Source organism: Doryrhamphus excisus, chromosome 6 (assembly GCF_030265055.1).
Source record: "Doryrhamphus excisus isolate RoL2022-K1 chromosome 6, RoL_Dexc_1.0, whole genome shotgun sequence".
Lineage (NCBI taxonomy): Eukaryota > Metazoa > Chordata > Actinopteri > Syngnathiformes > Syngnathidae > Doryrhamphus > Doryrhamphus excisus.
Genome location: NC_080471.1, coordinates 9,814,128 through 9,831,137, shown reverse-complemented (window position 1 = coordinate 9,831,137; position 17,010 = coordinate 9,814,128). Strand labels below are relative to the sequence as shown.

Sequence of the window (17,010 nt, the reverse complement as noted above, 5' to 3'; positions counted from 1 at the left end):
GGAGCCTATCCCAGCTGTCTTTGGGTGAGAGGACTGGACTGGACTGGTGGCCAGCCAATCACAGGGCACATATAGACAAACAACCATTCACACTCACATTCATACCTATGGACAATATGCAGTCTCCAATTAACCTAGCATGTTTTCTGAGAAAACCCACGCAGACCTCACAGCTAGGAGACCAGGGTTCAATTCCACTCTCGGCCATCTCTGTGTGGAGTTTGCATGTTCTCCCCGTGCATGCGTGGGTTTTCTCCGGGTACTCCGGTTTCCTCCCACATTCCAAAAACATGCTAGGTTAATTGGTGACTCCAAATCTCAATCCAAGTGGTCGAGACAGATGTCCGCCCCACAGACCTGGGTTCTGTACGATGTTTGCCTCCGTTGCAAAATGCTTGCTTATGTGGGGCTTCAGTTAGTTGTCTTTTTTTTATTTATGAGTGTGACCTTCATGTGTAAAGTGCCACGAGATTACTGTTGTGCTTTGGTGCTACATAAATAGATTGAATGGAATGAAATCTAAATCATAACATAAACAAAAAAAACACAGCATGTCAGTGGAAGTCCAGTGAAGGGTTAAACGAGATGAGTGTGTTATGAAAATAGTGGTAGTAAACTGACCTTGTAGGTTGCGCAACACCACACGGCGGCCTCAAAAGAGAACAGCAGATGTTAACCAAAGCCTGCGGAGAAGATCAGCCGTCATCATTGGTGCTTCTTCTTCTTGATGGCTCGTGAGAGCAGACGGGATGAAGAGTGGAACATCTCTTTGGCCGGCTGCGGCTTCAGGAGCGTCTACTACCTGGGAGCGTTGACTTGCATCCTGGAGCGAGCGCCCCATCTCGTTCACGGTGCTTCCAGAATCTGCGGTGCGTCGTCGGGATGCCTCGTGGCCGCGGCGCTGACCGTCGGGCTTCCCGTTGGTGAGGAGTGACCTTTAACCTCACTCAATAATAACTGTTGATTGTCAGGATGTTGTTATGAATGGAACATCTTTCATTTATTGTATGTGCTGTTGTGTCCTCTGTGGGAAAATAGGACAGTTTGAAATGTTCACTGCTGAGTTCATAACAAGGAAGACATTCCAGTGTGAGGTTCAAGTCCAAAGGAAGCGATATGGACCATGTCCTATTTCATAACACAAAGACATCAACAACACACCAGGGAAGGCAGTTTGTGTTGAAATGACATCTGAATGCGGAAATGCTGCATGGAAAGTTTGAAAAAAGGCGTAAATTCTTCAAAATGGAGAAAATTGTGATGTTAGAATTTTTATAATATCAAAAATAGATAACCTGAGTTGAATATTTTGATGTGTGAATGGCTTGATAAACTGTAAAACTCTCCATCCGTCCTCAGAACACTTGTGTGTGGACGTGTTGAGCGTGGCCAAGGAGGCCAGAAGACACCGTTTGAGCGTCTTCCACCCGACCTTCAGCCTCCTGCGGACACTGCGACACTCCCTGAGTGAGAAGCTTCCAGAAGACGCTCATCTGCGGGCCTCAGGGAGGCTCTGCGTGTCCCTCACCAGAATATCCGACGGGAAGAACGTCCTGGTGTCTCAGTTTGACAGCAGGGACGAGCTCATCCAGGTCCACTTCGCTCTCTCACTCCTTATGTTGCCACCTCTGACGTCCCTGTTTCTTAATGTCCATCTTTGTGTTCATCCTTGGCGCCATGCTTGTGTTGGATCCATCCTTGTGTGCTTCATGTTTGCAGGTGCTGATGTGCAGCTGCTTCTTCCCCATTTACTGTGGCTTCATCCCGCCTTCATATCGTGGAGAGGTGAGCTTACAGAGACATGGACATCCTGGAAAAAAATATACAAAATATAGTATATACTTTGTGTATATAGATACAGTATTCAGTGCCTGACAATGGTCTTGTTGTTTATCTAGGTAATAGGAACAATAAATAATACCTGATAATAGATAATACCTCTTTTGGATTCGGGAATAGCTTATGCTTCATTCATTCATTTTCTACCGCTTTTTCCTCACGAGGGTCGCAGGGTACACCCTGGACTGGTCGCCAGCCAATCACAGGGCACATATAGACAAACAACCATTCACACTCACATTGATACCTAAGTACAATTTGGAGTCGCCAATTAACCTAGCATGTTTTTGGAATGTGGGAGGAAACCGGAGTTAGCTTATGCTTTCATTCATTGAGTTTTATCATTTAATTGGGACAAAAGTCTTGACTCAGGCATTATATTATATATCATATATATGTATAATGTGTATGTAGGTGGTGGTGTTTAAGGAGACTTGAATTGTGACCTTTTATTGATGTGTGTGTCAGCTGTTCATGGATGGTGCCTTGAGTAACAACATGCCGCTGTTCGAGCAGCCTAACACCATCACCATGGCCCCCTTCTCCAGCGAGAGCGACATCTGCCCCAGAGACGCCGCCTTCACATTCGTGTCCGTGCACTATGCTAACCTCAGCATCCATGTGACCATGGACAACGTGCACCGCGTCTGCACATCCTTCCTTCCCCCTGCACTCGAGGTGGGTGTAGTTCTGGTATCATGGAGTCTTTCAGCTGTAGACAACCAACATAAACAAATGTCTACGGACAGGAGTTGGCTGACATCTGTCGCAGTGGCTATGTGGATGCTCTTCATTTCCTGAGACAAGAAGGTCATGAGCCTCATCAGCACTGACGACTTCCTTAAACAGTACTTGTCAACATTGTCTTTGTGTTCCAGGTCTGCCTGAAACATCTTCCTCACAGGCCAAGATGGACAGTCCAAAGACAGCTGATGGAAATCTCCAGGGGCTGGAGCAGAAACACAGAGAGAACCTTCCACTTAGCTTCAAAAGAGGTCTCACTTTATCTAACCAATAGTACATAAAACAAACAAATAGTTCTCTGGACTAGAAAGGGTTAAAACACATTATTTTAAATCCAATAAAATCAGTTGTCTAATTCAAATGTTTTCTTCTGTGTATTGGCAGTGCTGTGTGCAGCGTGCAGGGACACAGGTCACATCAGTGCTGGTAGAGCCCATCCACTCAGAACTTGGTTCTGCCTGCTGACTCCACTCATGTTGACTGCAGAGTTGATCTCCTTCTTCTTAAAGAGGTAATGACAAATATTGGCTTGATGATTTGTGCTGTTGTAACATTGTAACAGATGAAATACCAGGCTGTAGTCCAGGTATTTCATCTATCTATACACTAAAATACATTAAATACCGGGAAAGATTTCTGGTATTTAGTGATTGTTGCTAATAAAATCAATTATTTTCATATACATATGAAAAGAATCCACTAACTTGCGGTGTCATTGACAGCCTGCTGGTGACCACCACCAACCTCATTGCACAGTGGCGACCATGACAAGGTATGTGCATACCTTCATGTTGGTGTTTTTTTTTTGTTTTTTTTTTATAAAAACACACCCACGTGAGTGAAACCAGCTGAAAAATAATACAAACCACCATCATGTAGAAAAAGCACCATCAGGACATTTTAATAGACAAACTTCAAATTCCTTGTGTGTCATTTTCAAGGACATAAAAAAAAATTCTAAAATTGCTAAAAGAGTAAACTATATTTCATGACAAAAGGCTGCTGAGGTAATTCACGGTGGAATCCGTGATAGCGACACCAGGATAGTGATAGTCATAGTGGATGCACATTTTAAAAAGACCAGTCACATCAGGATTTAGTCCGTGTAACAGCATAGCTTCTTAAAAGTGCTCACTTTTAAGAAGCTCCACTCCTCGACACTCTTACTGCATCCATGTGCAGTATTTCTGTCAGTGGGAGATCACCGGTAGGATGAGGCCATTGAAAACAGCTTGTAATCAATGTCTCCCCCAGGAGACGTCACAAGTAGACACACGCCCAAATCTTGTAGAAAGTATTTCCAGACGAATAGCGGCTGTTTAAGCTGCACTTCCTGTAGGTCTCAAATGGTTTGTCCATGCAGTCGAGAGCTAAGGGTTTTAATTTGCACACTTCCGTACTTACACTTTACCACCTTAACTATACCGTGTACACTGCATACTTGGTTCCTATGTGCACCAATTTTGACAGTGTAGTACTGTGTAAATTAGAATACCTCCATCGGTACCCTTCCATAAGTATACCGTTTACACTGTGTACTTAGTTCCCAAGTGCGCCGTCCCACATAAGGACATGACCACTGCGATATTTATCCAATTGCAACCACTCAAGTCCCTCCCCTTCCAGTGGCTATGATGGAGGGTGGTTCGGGTCCATCGCTGCACACTCACCATCCAGGTACTGGGCAGAGCATTGCATTTTGCCGTACTTCTCAGCGTGAATCCACTTGTGTAATCAAAATGGTAGGTGTACGTACGGAAGAGTGTGAATTCAAACAATGATGAAAGGGAAGGTAGCCGTTTCAAGTAACGCGCTGCCCCCAACTGAATTAGTTTTCCTTTTCATCAGCAAATGAACAGTTTAAAAAGACAGTCAAAAAGTCATTGTCCCTGATTTGAGGTCGGTAAAAACGATGGCCGTGAAGATCATCGCACAAGAACAAAACAAAAATCTAAAATGAGTGCAGAAAGAAGATTCTGCAAAACACCTACAAAAGTCTAAGAGTGGAGCATGTCCGCTAATGATTATTATTTTCAAGATGGCAGGAGGACATCGTGGCCTCACGTCTCCTTCTCATGAGCCATCGCCTCCCGCTCCTCCGCTGACACCTGACCCATCTGCGAACGATTGCGACATCCATTGCCTATCTGGAAGTTGGCCTTCTGAACTTTGCGATGTGCTTGCCTCCTGTGCTCGCTCTGCTGGGTAGGGTCAGACGGGGACACACAAATGTGAGGTTACAATATAACCGCATCCTTACTTCTGCCAAGGATGATTCAGGTCAAAGTTAGAGTATCGTTTCTGTGTTTTTACTGCATTTAAATGGCTCAAACAAGATGTCAGATTGACGTGTGTGTGTATGTGTGTGTGTGTGTGTGCTTACCTGAGTTTTCACTTGGTGAGAAGGAACAGTGTCCGTTGGCCTGACTCTGGCCTCCTTCAGCTCCTGGCTCCACGTATGCTCCACCATATGCGTCCTCGTAGCCTGGATCGTACTGCTCCTCCTTGATGGCGAGCCTCTTGGCATCCTCTGTGGACACACACAGAAGTGTCAAGTAAACACAGCATCTCACCAGCATCATCATCATCATTCATACCTTTGGCCAGCTTCAAGTCAAAGGAGTAGTTGACCTCCTCGATCTCTCTGGGCCTGAGTGCGCCCCGTAGCTCATCTCTGAGCTCCCTCAGCTTGATGTAAAAGTGTACTTTGTCCTGAGCGCGAGGGAACTGAGCACAGCGAGCGCTGGATGAGGGCATCAGGTACAGAGCCTGCGAGCAATGGACAAGACATTTCAGGACTGCTTTCTTGACTTTACATTGAAATTTACAGGATTTTGCTGACTTTTGATTGATGCCGACACACAATGTCCCATTTCATTTGTCTTTAATGTACAATGATGTACTCCTTATTTGAATATTAATTGGTGTTTAACACCACCATAAATGTACTTTGAATTGAAATAAAATAACATGTTTTAAAGTAATGAAAGTGACATTATTGCATGACCGATTAGCATTTTGCTATTATGACAAAACACATCACAGTTTCCTTATCAATTTTAAGGCTAAAAGGCAGACTGCGGTACCTTCTAAGCTTGTTAGATATGAACTGACTGAAGGAATAAGAGTTGAATCTGTTGTACGCCTTAAAAATTATCGTCAACTGCAAAATAATGACACGCCATTTTGGAGAAGCCTTATCTGGTGAAAAGAGGAATATTGTGCACGTAATTGCAGTGAGTATCAAACTGATGGCTGAAAGACGTTTACTCACCACTTCACAGTCAGGGATCTTGTGTGGCTGCAAACCAAAGTCAAGTTTCTTTGGTTTTTTACCAAATAGTTCTCGACAAAACATTTCATATATGCCTGTTAGGAGGGAGGGGAAAAAAACCATGACATCTCAATGGAATGGAATGGTTTCTACAGCCATAGGTTAGCAATGCTTACATTTGCCATTGAAAACGGCAATGAGAGGTTTGTAGTTCTTTAGCTTCTCCACAAGAATTTTGCCTCCTTCACGCAGCTCTTTGCTGTAATGACAAATAAACATCTTGTCAACCAACATACTGTATAATAACATTTTCAATAAAACAAACAAGTAAGGACTACCTTGAGAGGTCTTTGCTCCCTGGCGTCGCCCTGGCAACCATGTTGGTGAAGCCCATTTTGTACTTGCCCGGCAAAGTGGTGTCATGCATGTGGTTGAGCTGCTCTTCTGTAAACCCGGACAGGAAGAGACACTTCCCTAAAAAAATAAGAGCAGGCAGTTGATCTTTTTGGCTAACAAAAGGAGCCTAAACATGCAAGTCTTCATTAGGGTCAACACCAAATCACACAAAATAATGAAAAAAACTTTGGCTATCAACTAAAACTAAATTGGCACATAAATAATTATGGGCGCAACGATTCCTCGAATAATTTGAGTACCTCGATTACAAAATTCCTTGAGGAATCGCTTATGTCAAATCGTCAAATCACCCACGCTGAGAACAAAGAAGGAAGTGAATGCTGTGGGAAGATTAAAGTGGTAAGAGAACGAGACAAGGCAATGAAAGAGAAGGAAAACAATATGTAAAAGACAGACAGAAAATGCGGCTAACCATATGTAATAATGTATCCGTTGTAATGCTGCACTTACAGTACATACCAAAATAACACATCTTATATGTTCTATCATCTCCTCCCCAATGGAGTGGAGGATCCGCGACAAGGTTAAATTAACCTAGCACAAATCGGTCAATTTAAGCTGAATGTACTTTACTAACATAACCTTAGCCATGTGGAGGGCCAGCTATCTCAGTGTGTGGCACGATGGTAACGTGACTTCATACTGCAATAACAGTGTTGTGACGGAAAATAAAAACAATTTACAGTAGCTGGCTAATCAATAGTGCGTGTTTCGGGCAGACCAACACCATCCTACAAAACTTACAAAAATGATTTCCAGGACCAGGAAACCAGCGTCCAATGTAAGCTGCCATCAACCCTGGATTGATGCCAATCTGTAAGGAAGTAAATGGACAATGTTATGTGCTGCTGGTCACCACTTTTAAAACACGTCAACACGAACTGCTTACGATGACATAGTCCAGATTGGGCTCCAACAGGTCGGGGAGGGTTTTTTTCATGACTTCCTCCTCAGACATTCCTTTGAAACGGTCCACTTTCCGCTTCACCTTCTTGAAGCTCTCATCAATCTTCTCCTGCTTTCCGTCAGACTGACCCTCAACGTTCTTCTTGGGCTTCGGGCCTGGTTTGGCCTTGGGAGCATTTGGGTCCTTTGGGGGCTTTGGTGCCTTAGGGGGCTTTGGTGCCTTAGGGGGCTTTGGTGCCTTTGGGACTTTTGGTGGTTTAGGTGCGCCTGGTTCCTTGGCCTGAGCTTGTCTGCCTCTCTTTTTGGCCGGGGCTGCAACAAAAATGTTATACAGTATGAACAAATTGGTTATAATGATCTTTTTGAATATATACTAAGCAGCAACATATTGGTATTTCTTTAAATGCAGAAGTACAGAAATAATTCAATAACATTCATTTCGGAAGTGAACTGAAGTGAGTTGTTGAACTTGGTGGAAATGCGCCTTTCGACAGATTACACTGTGAGGATAAAATTACGTTTGGTTAGGTTAGCAGGCTCTGGCTGCTCCATCATGGGTTGAGGGTTAACCATGGGAGGTGCAGATGTTGCTCCGTTCTGTGTCTCTGGGTAGTGAGACTGATGGTTGAAGGCGGAGTACTGGGCTTGGAGAGCTTGGAACTGCTGAGTAGACTGAATCCTGAGGCATGGCAAAAAAAAAATTGGAGGAGGGGGTATTGACACATTAGGCAACACATTTCCTGGTATTTATAATTGAACAAATCTTACAGTGCCAGTGAAACAAGGTTAAATCTCAAACTTAAATCTAAAAAAAAAAAAAATCACAAAAAATGTACATGGTGCACATGCTTTCAATGTTCATCACACTTGAAGGGTTGCATACATACACTCACCACTGCTGGAGATACTCCGAGGACCCGACAGGCAAGGAACCATTCAGCCTATCGTCCATCTTTTGGGCCTTTAATTTTGTTCAATAAATCAACATGCATTTTGACACATTCAGATTAATGGCAATGTAGGTGTGAAACAGAACTACGGTGGCCACCAGGGGCTTGCAGCATTTCTCTCATGCAGTTGTTTTTGGAGCTTGTGTATGGATTTTTGCAGCATTTTTTGATTGTGACTCGTGTATGTGACCCAACATTTTTAAGTTGTAGAATTTTCCAGTCGCATTTGTGTTATGGTGTTTTTGGTTTTAGACCTTGCTGCGCTTTTGCTCCTGCGGCCACCGCACTGAACGCAAAAAAAGCTAAAAAAAAAAAAAATTAACCAAGAACAAAAATAAGAAATGACAAGTTACGACAATGGTGAAACAATAAAACAAAATGTAAAGTTACTGCACATACCCTGATTTATAAACACACACTTCTTAAAAGTTAAACACACAATACTTCTATAATGGCTAACCTAACAATGTTGATCCACAATGTAAAGCTGGCGCTGTGGTGAACAACTGAATACAATATTCTACTTTCGAACCACGTAGGTTTACTAGTCGTCGATATAAACTGCATTTATTAGAAAAACTCTATAGAAGAGACACAACTATGGCTAATATTAGCCAACAGCTAGCTTGCTACTACAACTAAGCTAGCACGGATGAATGATTTCGCGTCTACAATAGAATTTAAAGGAAAAGCAGTCGAGTGGTAACATGTGGAATACATACCTACGCGGTGTGTTTTTACAGATTCTTCAACGGGGAAGATGTTATTTTCCCATATATACTGCTCTTTTACTCAGAACATTTAAAGAGCTACAGCGGCAACAAAGACGTGACAGCGCAGTCCCAGTCAACTTTGACACGAGGCGATTCCAAGTCTACGATTCAGAGTTCCATATAAAGGCACCGTGAAAACATAATTAACGACACAATATTGTTCGTTTTAAACAATTGTATGGTCCTAGTTAAATGATTTTGTCAGTATAACTTTGTCTGCTTATGTACCTTACATCGGGTGTATTTAGCATAATACAGTACAAATACAAAAAGATGCACCCCTATTTTAATATTGGTTTGAGCTTTTAGGGTTTTAAACACCTCGGCGAATTTCTATTGGCTGAAGGAGTATGACGTATAAAGTATGCGCCCAAGCCCTGTGATGAATTGGAAAATCGTGGTTTGCAAATATTTTCAAACAGTGAAGCGAATATTTAAAATGATGTGATAATTTGAACCTCAACCGTTTAAATGTTATCTGTCGTTCACATAGTTCCTTAAAGAAGCATCACAATACATTCTACACCAACGAAAAAAAACAGAAAATATATTTCCATTACGAACGATTTAATAGTTCTGTAAACAGATTAGAAATTGTAGAGTAGAATTACTTGTTTACACAGATGATCATACATAATTTCCATTATTTCAAAATACAGTAAAAAAATAAGTAACCAAATAAATGATACCAAATGCAATAAATAGGGAAAAATATTACACCTAGTAAAGTACATGCACGTGTGGGAGAAAAATCCAACAGTCGTGTGCAGTAAGTCCTTAGTGCACTACACTAAAGTCCCACAGTAAACCGTTTTATGATTCCTTTCTAGCTGCAAAGGTGGTGGCAAAACATGCTGACTTCAGGTGGAGAAGTTGCCACTTTGCCTCACATTCTAATGCACTCCACTACAGCTTTCATACTCGGGGTCCATCTGCTCCTCCTTGATGGCAATCCTCTTTGCATCTTCTGCAGAACAAACACAGTATCAAGGAATTCTGCATCCCAGAAATTCAAAAATCCCAATGAAATGGCCTTGAGTGTTTAGCTAAGAAGGTTCCGTAGGGCTTGTTTACCTTTAGCCTGCTGCAGGTCGAAGGAGTATTTGGTCTCCACCACATCTCGTCTGGTTGCTGCACCTCCCTTCATCTGGTCTCGCAGCTCCTTCAGCTTGATGTAGAAGTGCACCTTATCCTGTGCACGTGGGAACTGGGCACAGCGCGGGCTTGAGGACGGCATCAGGTAGCAAACCTAGGCAGGAAAGCATGGCAGAGTGATGGATTTCTACTATAGAAGAGTATTTCCGTGTGTATTTGATGTGTAAAATACCGTTTCAGTGTCTGGGATTTTGTAGGGCTGCAGACCAAACTCCAGATTCTTTGCCTTCACACCAAAGATTTCCTTGCAGAAGATTTCATAAATACCTAATCAAATACAATGGGAAATCTTTACTGACACACAGAGACAAATTGATCATCACTTGGTATACCTTTCCCATTAAAAGCGGCTATCCGTGGCTTATATCTTTGGAGCTTTTCAAGGAGCTGTCGGCCTCCTTCACGGATCTCCTTGCTGTGATGAGAAACGGATAAACCAAATAAACTTTTAATTGTTGACTGAACCACTTGTTCATTCAGGGCAAACACATCTTTGAAACTTGTCTCTGAAAGGGGATTGTCTATGTCACCTGGAGAGGTCCTTGCTGCCGGGTGTGGTCCTTTCCACCATGTTGGTAAATCCTATCCCGTATTTTTCTGGCAGGCTCTCATCGTGCATGTAGTTCAGCTGCTGCTCGGTGAAACCAGACAGAAACAGACATTTCCCTGCAGACAAATACATAGGAGACATTCATTCCTCATATAAATCATTTTAGAAATTTCCACAGCTTTTCCACGGAAATATGTATTTATTTACTAAAACGTATGTACTGTTTAGTTTAGTTATTAATCGCAGATTAAAGCAAATAATGAAGAATATTTCAGTCATTCCATTTTAACGTACAGAAATGGTTTCCAGGGTTCGGGTAGTGGTGTCCTTTGTAGGCCGACAGCAGTCCCGGATTGATTCCAATCTGAGGAGAAATATGAGGAGGTTACCATGGAAACATATCTAGAGAAAAACACATGCCGTGTCTCAATCGGCACACTTCAGTACATACACTATGTAAGTGCATTAGTGCGTTCACACTGAGAAGTATGGCAAAGTACCCGGATGTTACTCCAAACACCTTCAGTAGTGTGCGGTGATCGACCATAACAACTCCCAAATTATTTATCGTGACTATGTAGTGGAAGGAAAGTGATTAACTGGAATGGTTGCAGTTCACCAATAAAAAGGAGAGAAGAAAAAGTGGGTTAATATTGTGGTCATAGTTTACAGTATGGATTTGGGACAACTGTCAAAATGTGCACGCTCGGAAAATAAGTGCACAGTATACACTTATTATAAGTACACTTATTTAAGTGTCAGTATGGAAGTGTGTTAATTGAAACACAGCCACTGTGTAGACATATTGGATTTGAGACACAGACGAGCTCGTGGCAACACGGATGCATGACTCGTGCCCGCCTTCAAATTGTGACGTGATTTCTTCTTTACAACTCACGATCAAAATGTCAAGATTGCAGGTAATAACGTCAGGCAGCGTTTTGGCCATAACCTCAGCCACTGACATGCCGTTGAAGCGGTTGAGAATCCTTTTGGCCTTCTTCGCCTGCTCCCGCTCGTTGTCCTCTTCCTCCTTCACCCCTCCTCCGTCGCTCTGATTCTTGGGCGGACGGCCTCGCTTCTTCTTTACTGGTGTAACCACTGCCGCGGAGGGAAAATGTGATATTAGAACATACAGTAAACACTTTAGTACTCTTTCTTTTTCCTCATTTACCTTGAGGTGGAGCTGTGGCTGGAGTTTGTTGATAAACGCTTTGCTCCTGATGTTGTATCGTGCCTTGATAGTGAGGCTGATGTTGTTGCATTGCGTGTTCAAATGGAGGTTGTTGTTGTAGTGTGTGTTGTTGTGGAGGATTCTGTGGGTATGCAGGAGGCGGCGGAGGCTGATGCTGCTGCTGCTCTGTCGCGCTATGCAAATAGGCCGATTCCTGGTCGTGGTCTGTGAAGTAGTTGTGGTAAAACTGCTCCTGGCAAAGTGGAGTCTCCCTGTGGACGGAGAGCTCAGCCATCACAGGCTCGTCTCTCAGACCTTCACTGTAGTGGTAGGACATCACTTGCTGCACCTCAGGGTACTGCTGGCTAGACTGGTACCTGGAAGTGAGAGGGAGAGCCGAGTATGAAGACTTGAAGTGTTACCGCATAAGTGTGTATTCTTTATCTGGTGTGCATGAAGATGAATATAAAATAAATGACAAAAGAGTCGTGCTGTGGTTTGGTTTTGAGAGCAATGTGGGGGTCCCATTTTGCATTAATCACAGGACACTAGAACCCTCTATTGATTTAAATGCCACTTTGGTGGGATGAATAAACCTACAATATGTGGCACTGAAATGATCAAAACAATGGTGATGTTTTGACTATTTGCAGTCATGATACAACTGGTAACATGCCTTTTACTGCTGCAGCAAGTTGAAGTGCAATAATAAGTGCAGGTAGACTGTGTGGTGTAGTGAGATGTCCAACATGCACGATATGATCTTTGTGGTGAGATTAAAAATAGTGACAATGAAAATCAGGTGATGAAGTCCATCGGAGCGGTCACTTCCTGCAGCAACAAATCACCACTGCTGAAAATAATCCGTTGGTACCGTCAGTGGTGTAAACTCTTTGTCTTCCATATTAACTGGTGGCTTACTTAAGAAAAACATCAAGATTCATTTGGTCTTCACGTTAATTGTTAGAGGTGATGCCTCTTAGCAGCTAACACGGGCACAAAAACCATCGAAGGGCAATGGCAGTCTATTTTCAAAGTTGCGGCCTAGCAGACGATTTTAAACAAGAAAACATCTGGTAGCATCAAACGTCTGGACGTGAGGTGAATTTGACATACCTGTCATACATTTTACGGCTTCCAATTTTGAGATGGGGGCAGGGAAACGCGTCCAAAACAAAGACCATTTAAACTTTGCAAACTCTTTATTTACCGCCATCTAGTGCTTGGGAGGTGCCATGCAGGGGCGACACGCGATACAATAATGCAAGACAAAAACGGGCATAATACGCAAATTGATAAACACGAGTACCCTTTAAACATTTATATGTATCCAACAAGTTAAATTAAAAAACACATTTATTTTTGTCTGTTGTGCATATATTTTGTGAAAGCCCCACCGCCAGACGGCGACAAGCTTAAAAATTGCGCAGCCATCCATATTTATTTTATCCGTGGAAGAACATAGTGCCCAAAGATCGTTTATTTATAAGCGTACCACTCGATAGAAAAACATTCAAATTATGTAAATCATATCTCTTCAAACGATAATATATAGTATATGTGTGCATATATAGAACTATCATGCGACTGAATAATATACTTCAGTAATCTTATAATAATCCCAAATAACTATACGTTCAGGTACAGTTTAGAGTTTTCATAAAATAGCAACTAGTTGGTGTTCTGTCAAGTGAATCTTTACAGTAGGTGACCTGCGCTTGTCAGAAAATGACTTTCAAAATGCATTTTTTAAAACATACACTACTCAAATAAGTAAGGTAGGTATTTATTCTGGGGTTAGGTTCGTGTTATTGTGTGCTGTTCTGTTAATAGTGCTGTGTCTGATAACATATTAGCTTCGAGGTTACATCAGGGATAAAAACAGCTAGCGCTGAAGCTAGCATGTGGAGAGGTGTCGCGTTGAAAACAAGCAACCTCTGAATGTAATGTTTGTCTTTTCAAGTTTGTGGTGTTCCAGGCTGAAGCGCATCCCACCGAGTTGTGAACATGCCTGCCGGGGTATCATGGACTCGCTACCTGCGGATGTATGGAGCCAGTATCCTGGCAATGTTTGCTGGTGCACAGGTGGTCCACCAATACTACTTACCTGATCTGGTGAGAAGTCATTCAAAATGATATCATACAAGACTCACCGTAATTCACTTAATTTTACCTTCTCTAAACGGTATGTGTAAATACAATGATTACTTTAAGATGTATTCTGAGAGCATGTTTTTAACCCATCCATCAGAGTATACCAGAGATCCCACCAAAGCCCGGGGAGCTTCAGACTGAATTGCTTGGCTTCAAAGTCAGAGAAGACATCACCACAGCCATTAAACAGCAACAAGAGAACCAACAGAAGCACTGATATGGAGGCACATTGAAACAATGGACACTTCTTAAACATGACTAAGTTGTAGCTGGGACTTGTCATTGGCTGCAAGGAAGACATCTTGGTGCCTCAAAATAAATGTAAAATGTTTGGGCTGTCTGAGTACATTCAGGTAATGTCAGTGAACTACAGTACTTATCAGTGTGCCAGTTGAGACACAGCACAAGTGTTTATTTTTCTCATGCATGAGTGCAATATACAGTATATTACCATTTTCACTACAGCCTACCATTCATTTCTTTAAAATGAAGCAATATGACACAGCCCATCACAGTAAAGCCACTAAATTAATATATATGTGTTCAAAGATGTAGAGAATAAATAAAATTGCTATTTCAGTAGTCTGTTTCAAATGTCCTTGTTTAATAAAGACAATGTTGTGAATGCCAGGAGTGTCCACAGTACAGCCAGGGGGATTTTGTGACCTGTGACTCATTGCACAAATAAAACTTAACAAAAATAAGACCACACATGGGGGAAAGGCCATACAGGTGTAATTTAACGAGAAAAAAAATGAAATGTTGACTCTAATTACACCTTATGGCATTTGAGCAAAATTGATTGCACTTGTTTCCAACCAGCAGAGGCGCTGTGGAGTCAGTACCACAAAGTACAATACTGTATCAGTCAACTAGAAGAACATGCAGTTATTTTTCCTTAAACTAAAAAAAGTAGTTCATCCCCAAAATAGACTATAATAATGTACAGTGATTAACTTTTAGAGCATGTGATTTCATACAGTGTATTTTCGGATGAAAAGTGTAAAGATACTCTTTGATTGTGGTATTTATGTACAAAAAGATTGGTATTCTGTGGAACACAATAATACGACGCTACAAAGACTTGTGACCAAAGCTGTAAAGTCTTTGTTGGCGTCACCTAGCAACCAACAAAACGCCAAGGAGACGACGACAAAATGGCGACGGACAGAGAGAAGGAAGCCGCTGTTTATCTGGAAAAACACAAAATCTTCGACCTTATGAAAAACTTGACCAGCATGCTCTTCTTTTACAGACCCGGTGAGGCTTTTGTCTATGAAAAACGGCGTTATGGCTCGTTGAGCCAGCAAATTTATTTGCTAACGTTAATTTTCGGAAGAAAAGTAGAAAGTGGTTAAATGGCTTCATCTACAGGTGAAAGAGAGTACTGCAGCTATGAGTCCAGCAGAGGGCACCCTCTCCCAAGTCAATTCACTCAACATTTTCCAGCACGAGGAGATACTTTGTCAAGACGTGGGCTGTGTTCAATAAGTACAGTGTGCTGTACTATGTACACTGCACACTTTGTCCCAGAGGGTGCAGATTTTGGCTGTGTAGTTCTATCCCACGTATAGGCAAGCTAGCGATGATTTGCGGTCCATTGCTGCGCACACACCATTTAAGTGCGAACTGATGCACTTATGCATTCAAAATGCCACTGTAAGTATTTATGCCTGTTTTGTAAGTACAAATAGTATCTGTAGTAACTCAGATTTGCACATTTGAAATAAGCCTTAGTTTGTATGCTAACAAAAATAACAAAGCAAACAGCATTTGTCAAGTTTTCCCACGTAAAAAGATGAGGGAGGTCAGTAATTTTCATCATAGGTACACTTGTTATGTGAGAGACGAAATGTGAACATTTTTTTTTCTATAATGGTGCAGAAAAAAATATTTGGTCACCAACAAAAGTTAATTTAAATACTTTCTAATGTTTGCACACACAGCTAGTATTCTGGCGCATTCTTCCATGGTGATCCTCTCTAGATTTGTGATGTTTTGGGGCTGTCACTGGGCAACACAGACTTTAAACGAGTTCTAGAGACTGGCTAAGCCACTCCAGGATTCTGAGACTTGGATTGAGAGAGACAGAATTCTTGCTTGTTTATGCAAACTCTTACAATGCAGATTTCCTGTTTTTTCACATTCTGTCTCTCACATTGAAGTGTACCAGATGAAAATGACAGACCTCTCTTATCATTTTAAAAACTCATTTTTAAAAACTTTATCATTTTTAAAAACTTGGGAAAACTTGCACAATTTGTGGCTGCCAAGTACAATACAATTTTTTGCCCTGCTGTCAGTATTCTGATTATGTCAAATGTGAATAAATGCACACAAATGCTGTACTTAAGAGGTACTTTTCATGTAATATAAGTATAGAACCCAAATGTATTCTTTTTTTTGTCATTTAGAGGATCCCAAAGAGTTTCTTATTGAGAAACTGCAACAGCTGAAAGAATCCCGAGATGGTGGTTGTGGTGCAAAAGCGCCAAGTCTTCTTAGCCATGCTAATCTGGACGCAGCCTTCGGGATTGTGGACCCAGCTAATGAAAAATATGTCACTTTTGCACAATACAAGCAGGGTGAGTCCACTCACAATGCTACTGTATACTAATATACTCAGTAACGTGTATTTCCTGCACAGCTCTGATCTCATTGGGCATGAAAGACATCAATGAGTGCCCTGAAGGGGTAAATGAAGACAAAATATCCTATGATACTTTCATAGAAGAAGGGTAAGAGAACTTGTCAGCTACCTTGTTTGTTCAAATTCAACACTTTCAACCATACACGTTTTCATCACCTTATTGTTACAGGATGCAGAGCCTGGAGAGATGCTCAGCCACATATGCACAACGTTAAACTGTAATGCTGCGTGCACAATGAAATGTTTATATGCACATGGATGTTGGCAAAGTAGGCCTTTTGACTTGTGCTGTGCTTTTTAAAATATACAGATTTGTATTAATATACAATAGATACAATAGAATAAAACATTAAAACATGTCTGATTTGGAGGAAATGATGTAAACAAGTGTTTTCTGTGCATATTTAAAATAAAATTCAAATTT

The 17,010-nt window shown here is 41.7% G+C and overlaps 5 protein-coding genes across 10 annotated transcripts; 3 read left to right on the top strand and 2 right to left on the bottom strand.

The window, feature by feature from the left end:
* The first annotated feature begins 629 nt into the window (after positions 1 to 629).
* On the top strand, positions 630 to 5,557 carry LOC131131234 (patatin-like phospholipase domain-containing protein 2). The gene is made up of 9 exons (XM_058075731.1): positions 630 to 923; positions 1,360 to 1,592; positions 1,720 to 1,785; positions 2,308 to 2,517; positions 2,589 to 2,649; positions 2,718 to 2,834; positions 2,968 to 3,094; positions 3,306 to 3,355; positions 4,622 to 5,557. Exons 1-8 carry the CDS (start codon positions 728 to 730, stop codon positions 3,349 to 3,351), a joined length of 1,056 nt encoding a protein of 351 aa, XP_057931714.1. The 5' UTR covers positions 630 to 727; the 3' UTR covers positions 3,352 to 3,355; positions 4,622 to 5,557.
* Positions 3,460 to 8,987, bottom strand: LOC131131232 (G/T mismatch-specific thymine DNA glycosylase-like). Of its 4 annotated transcripts, none has more exons than XM_058075724.1 (11): positions 8,853 to 8,987; positions 8,074 to 8,141; positions 7,699 to 7,859; positions 7,164 to 7,492; positions 7,019 to 7,088; positions 6,196 to 6,331; positions 6,034 to 6,116; positions 5,858 to 5,952; positions 5,181 to 5,352; positions 4,967 to 5,113; positions 3,460 to 4,784 (listed from the first exon to the last, which is right to left on the bottom strand). In XM_058075724.1, exons 2-11 carry the CDS (start codon positions 8,130 to 8,132, stop codon positions 4,657 to 4,659), a joined length of 1,380 nt encoding a protein of 459 aa, XP_057931707.1. In that variant the 5' UTR covers positions 8,133 to 8,141; positions 8,853 to 8,987; the 3' UTR covers positions 3,460 to 4,656. The 4 variants fall into 4 exon arrangements, with proteins under 4 accessions (XP_057931707.1, XP_057931709.1, XP_057931710.1 ...); XM_058075726.1 differs by having other exon boundaries at positions 3,460 to 4,781; XM_058075727.1 differs by lacking the exon at positions 8,074 to 8,141 and having other exon boundaries at positions 8,853 to 8,976.
* Positions 8,988 to 9,472: 485 nt separating this feature from the next.
* On the bottom strand, positions 9,473 to 13,034 carry tdg.2 (thymine DNA glycosylase, tandem duplicate 2). Of its 2 annotated transcripts, none has more exons than XM_058075318.1 (9): positions 12,899 to 13,034; positions 11,783 to 12,159; positions 11,507 to 11,709; positions 10,903 to 10,972; positions 10,589 to 10,724; positions 10,391 to 10,473; positions 10,231 to 10,325; positions 9,978 to 10,152; positions 9,473 to 9,870 (listed from the first exon to the last, which is right to left on the bottom strand). In XM_058075318.1, exons 1-9 carry the CDS (start codon positions 12,964 to 12,966, stop codon positions 9,797 to 9,799), a joined length of 1,281 nt encoding a protein of 426 aa, XP_057931301.1. In that variant the 5' UTR covers positions 12,967 to 13,034; the 3' UTR covers positions 9,473 to 9,796. The 2 variants fall into 2 exon arrangements, with proteins under 2 accessions (XP_057931301.1, XP_057931300.1); XM_058075317.1 differs by lacking the exon at positions 12,899 to 13,034 and adding an exon at positions 12,631 to 12,892.
* Positions 12,621 to 14,518, top strand: LOC131131037 (ubiquinol-cytochrome-c reductase complex assembly factor 6). Of its 2 annotated transcripts, none has more exons than XM_058075320.1 (3): positions 12,621 to 12,883; positions 13,746 to 13,897; positions 14,034 to 14,518. In XM_058075320.1, exons 2-3 carry the CDS (start codon positions 13,790 to 13,792, stop codon positions 14,151 to 14,153), a joined length of 228 nt encoding a protein of 75 aa, XP_057931303.1. In that variant the 5' UTR covers positions 12,621 to 12,883; positions 13,746 to 13,789; the 3' UTR covers positions 14,154 to 14,518. The 2 variants fall into 2 exon arrangements, with proteins under 2 accessions (XP_057931303.1, XP_057931302.1); XM_058075319.1 differs by lacking the exon at positions 12,621 to 12,883 and adding an exon at positions 13,346 to 13,560.
* Positions 14,519 to 14,978: 460 nt separating this feature from the next.
* On the top strand, positions 14,979 to 16,980 carry si:dkey-42p14.3 (EF-hand calcium-binding domain-containing protein 10). Its single transcript, XM_058075989.1, has 4 exons — positions 14,979 to 15,196; positions 16,351 to 16,521; positions 16,584 to 16,674; positions 16,756 to 16,980. Exons 1-4 carry the CDS (start codon positions 15,094 to 15,096, stop codon positions 16,799 to 16,801), a joined length of 411 nt encoding a protein of 136 aa, XP_057931972.1. The 5' UTR covers positions 14,979 to 15,093; the 3' UTR covers positions 16,802 to 16,980.
* Positions 16,981 to 17,010: the final 30 nt, after the last annotated feature.

Coding starts and splice junctions, on each gene's coding strand:
- LOC131131234 (XM_058075731.1), top strand. CDS start 728: ATGGCTCGTGAGAGCAGACGGGATGAAGAGTGGAACATCTCTTTGGCC. Junction 2,650..2,717: donor TCATTTCCTGAGACAAGAAG/GTCATGAGCCTC, acceptor TTTGTGTTCCAG/GTCTGCCTGAAACATCTTCC. Junction 2,835..2,967: donor TCCACTTAGCTTCAAAAGAG/GTCTCACTTTAT, acceptor GTGTATTGGCAG/TGCTGTGTGCAGCGTGCAGG.
- LOC131131232 (XM_058075724.1), bottom strand. CDS start 8,132: ATGGACGATAGGCTGAATGGTTCCTTGCCTGTCGGGTCCTCGGAGTAT. Junction 7,089..7,163: donor CCAATCTGGACTATGTCATC/GTAAGCAGTTCG, acceptor ACTTCCTTACAG/ATTGGCATCAATCCAGGGTT. Junction 5,353..5,857: donor AGATCCCTGACTGTGAAGTG/GTGAGTAAACGT, acceptor CATTGCTCGCAG/GCTCTGTACCTGATGCCCTC.
- tdg.2 (XM_058075317.1), bottom strand. CDS start 12,716: ATGTTTTTCTTAAGTAAGCCACCAGTTAATATGGAAGACAAAGAGTTT. Junction 12,160..12,630: donor ACGGATTATTTTCAGCAGTG/GTGATTTGTTGC, acceptor TCTCACTTCCAG/GTACCAGTCTAGCCAGCAGT. Junction 11,710..11,782: donor AGCCACAGCTCCACCTCAAG/GTAAATGAGGAA, acceptor CCTCCGCGGCAG/TGGTTACACCAGTAAAGAAG.
- LOC131131037 (XM_058075320.1), top strand. CDS start 13,790: ATGCCTGCCGGGGTATCATGGACTCGCTACCTGCGGATGTATGGAGCC. Junction 13,898..14,033: donor AATACTACTTACCTGATCTG/GTGAGAAGTCAT, acceptor CCCATCCATCAG/AGTATACCAGAGATCCCACC.
- si:dkey-42p14.3 (XM_058075989.1), top strand. CDS start 15,094: ATGGCGACGGACAGAGAGAAGGAAGCCGCTGTTTATCTGGAAAAACAC. Junction 16,522..16,583: donor TTTTGCACAATACAAGCAGG/GTGAGTCCACTC, acceptor TTTCCTGCACAG/CTCTGATCTCATTGGGCATG. Junction 16,675..16,755: donor GATACTTTCATAGAAGAAGG/GTAAGAGAACTT, acceptor TTATTGTTACAG/GATGCAGAGCCTGGAGAGAT.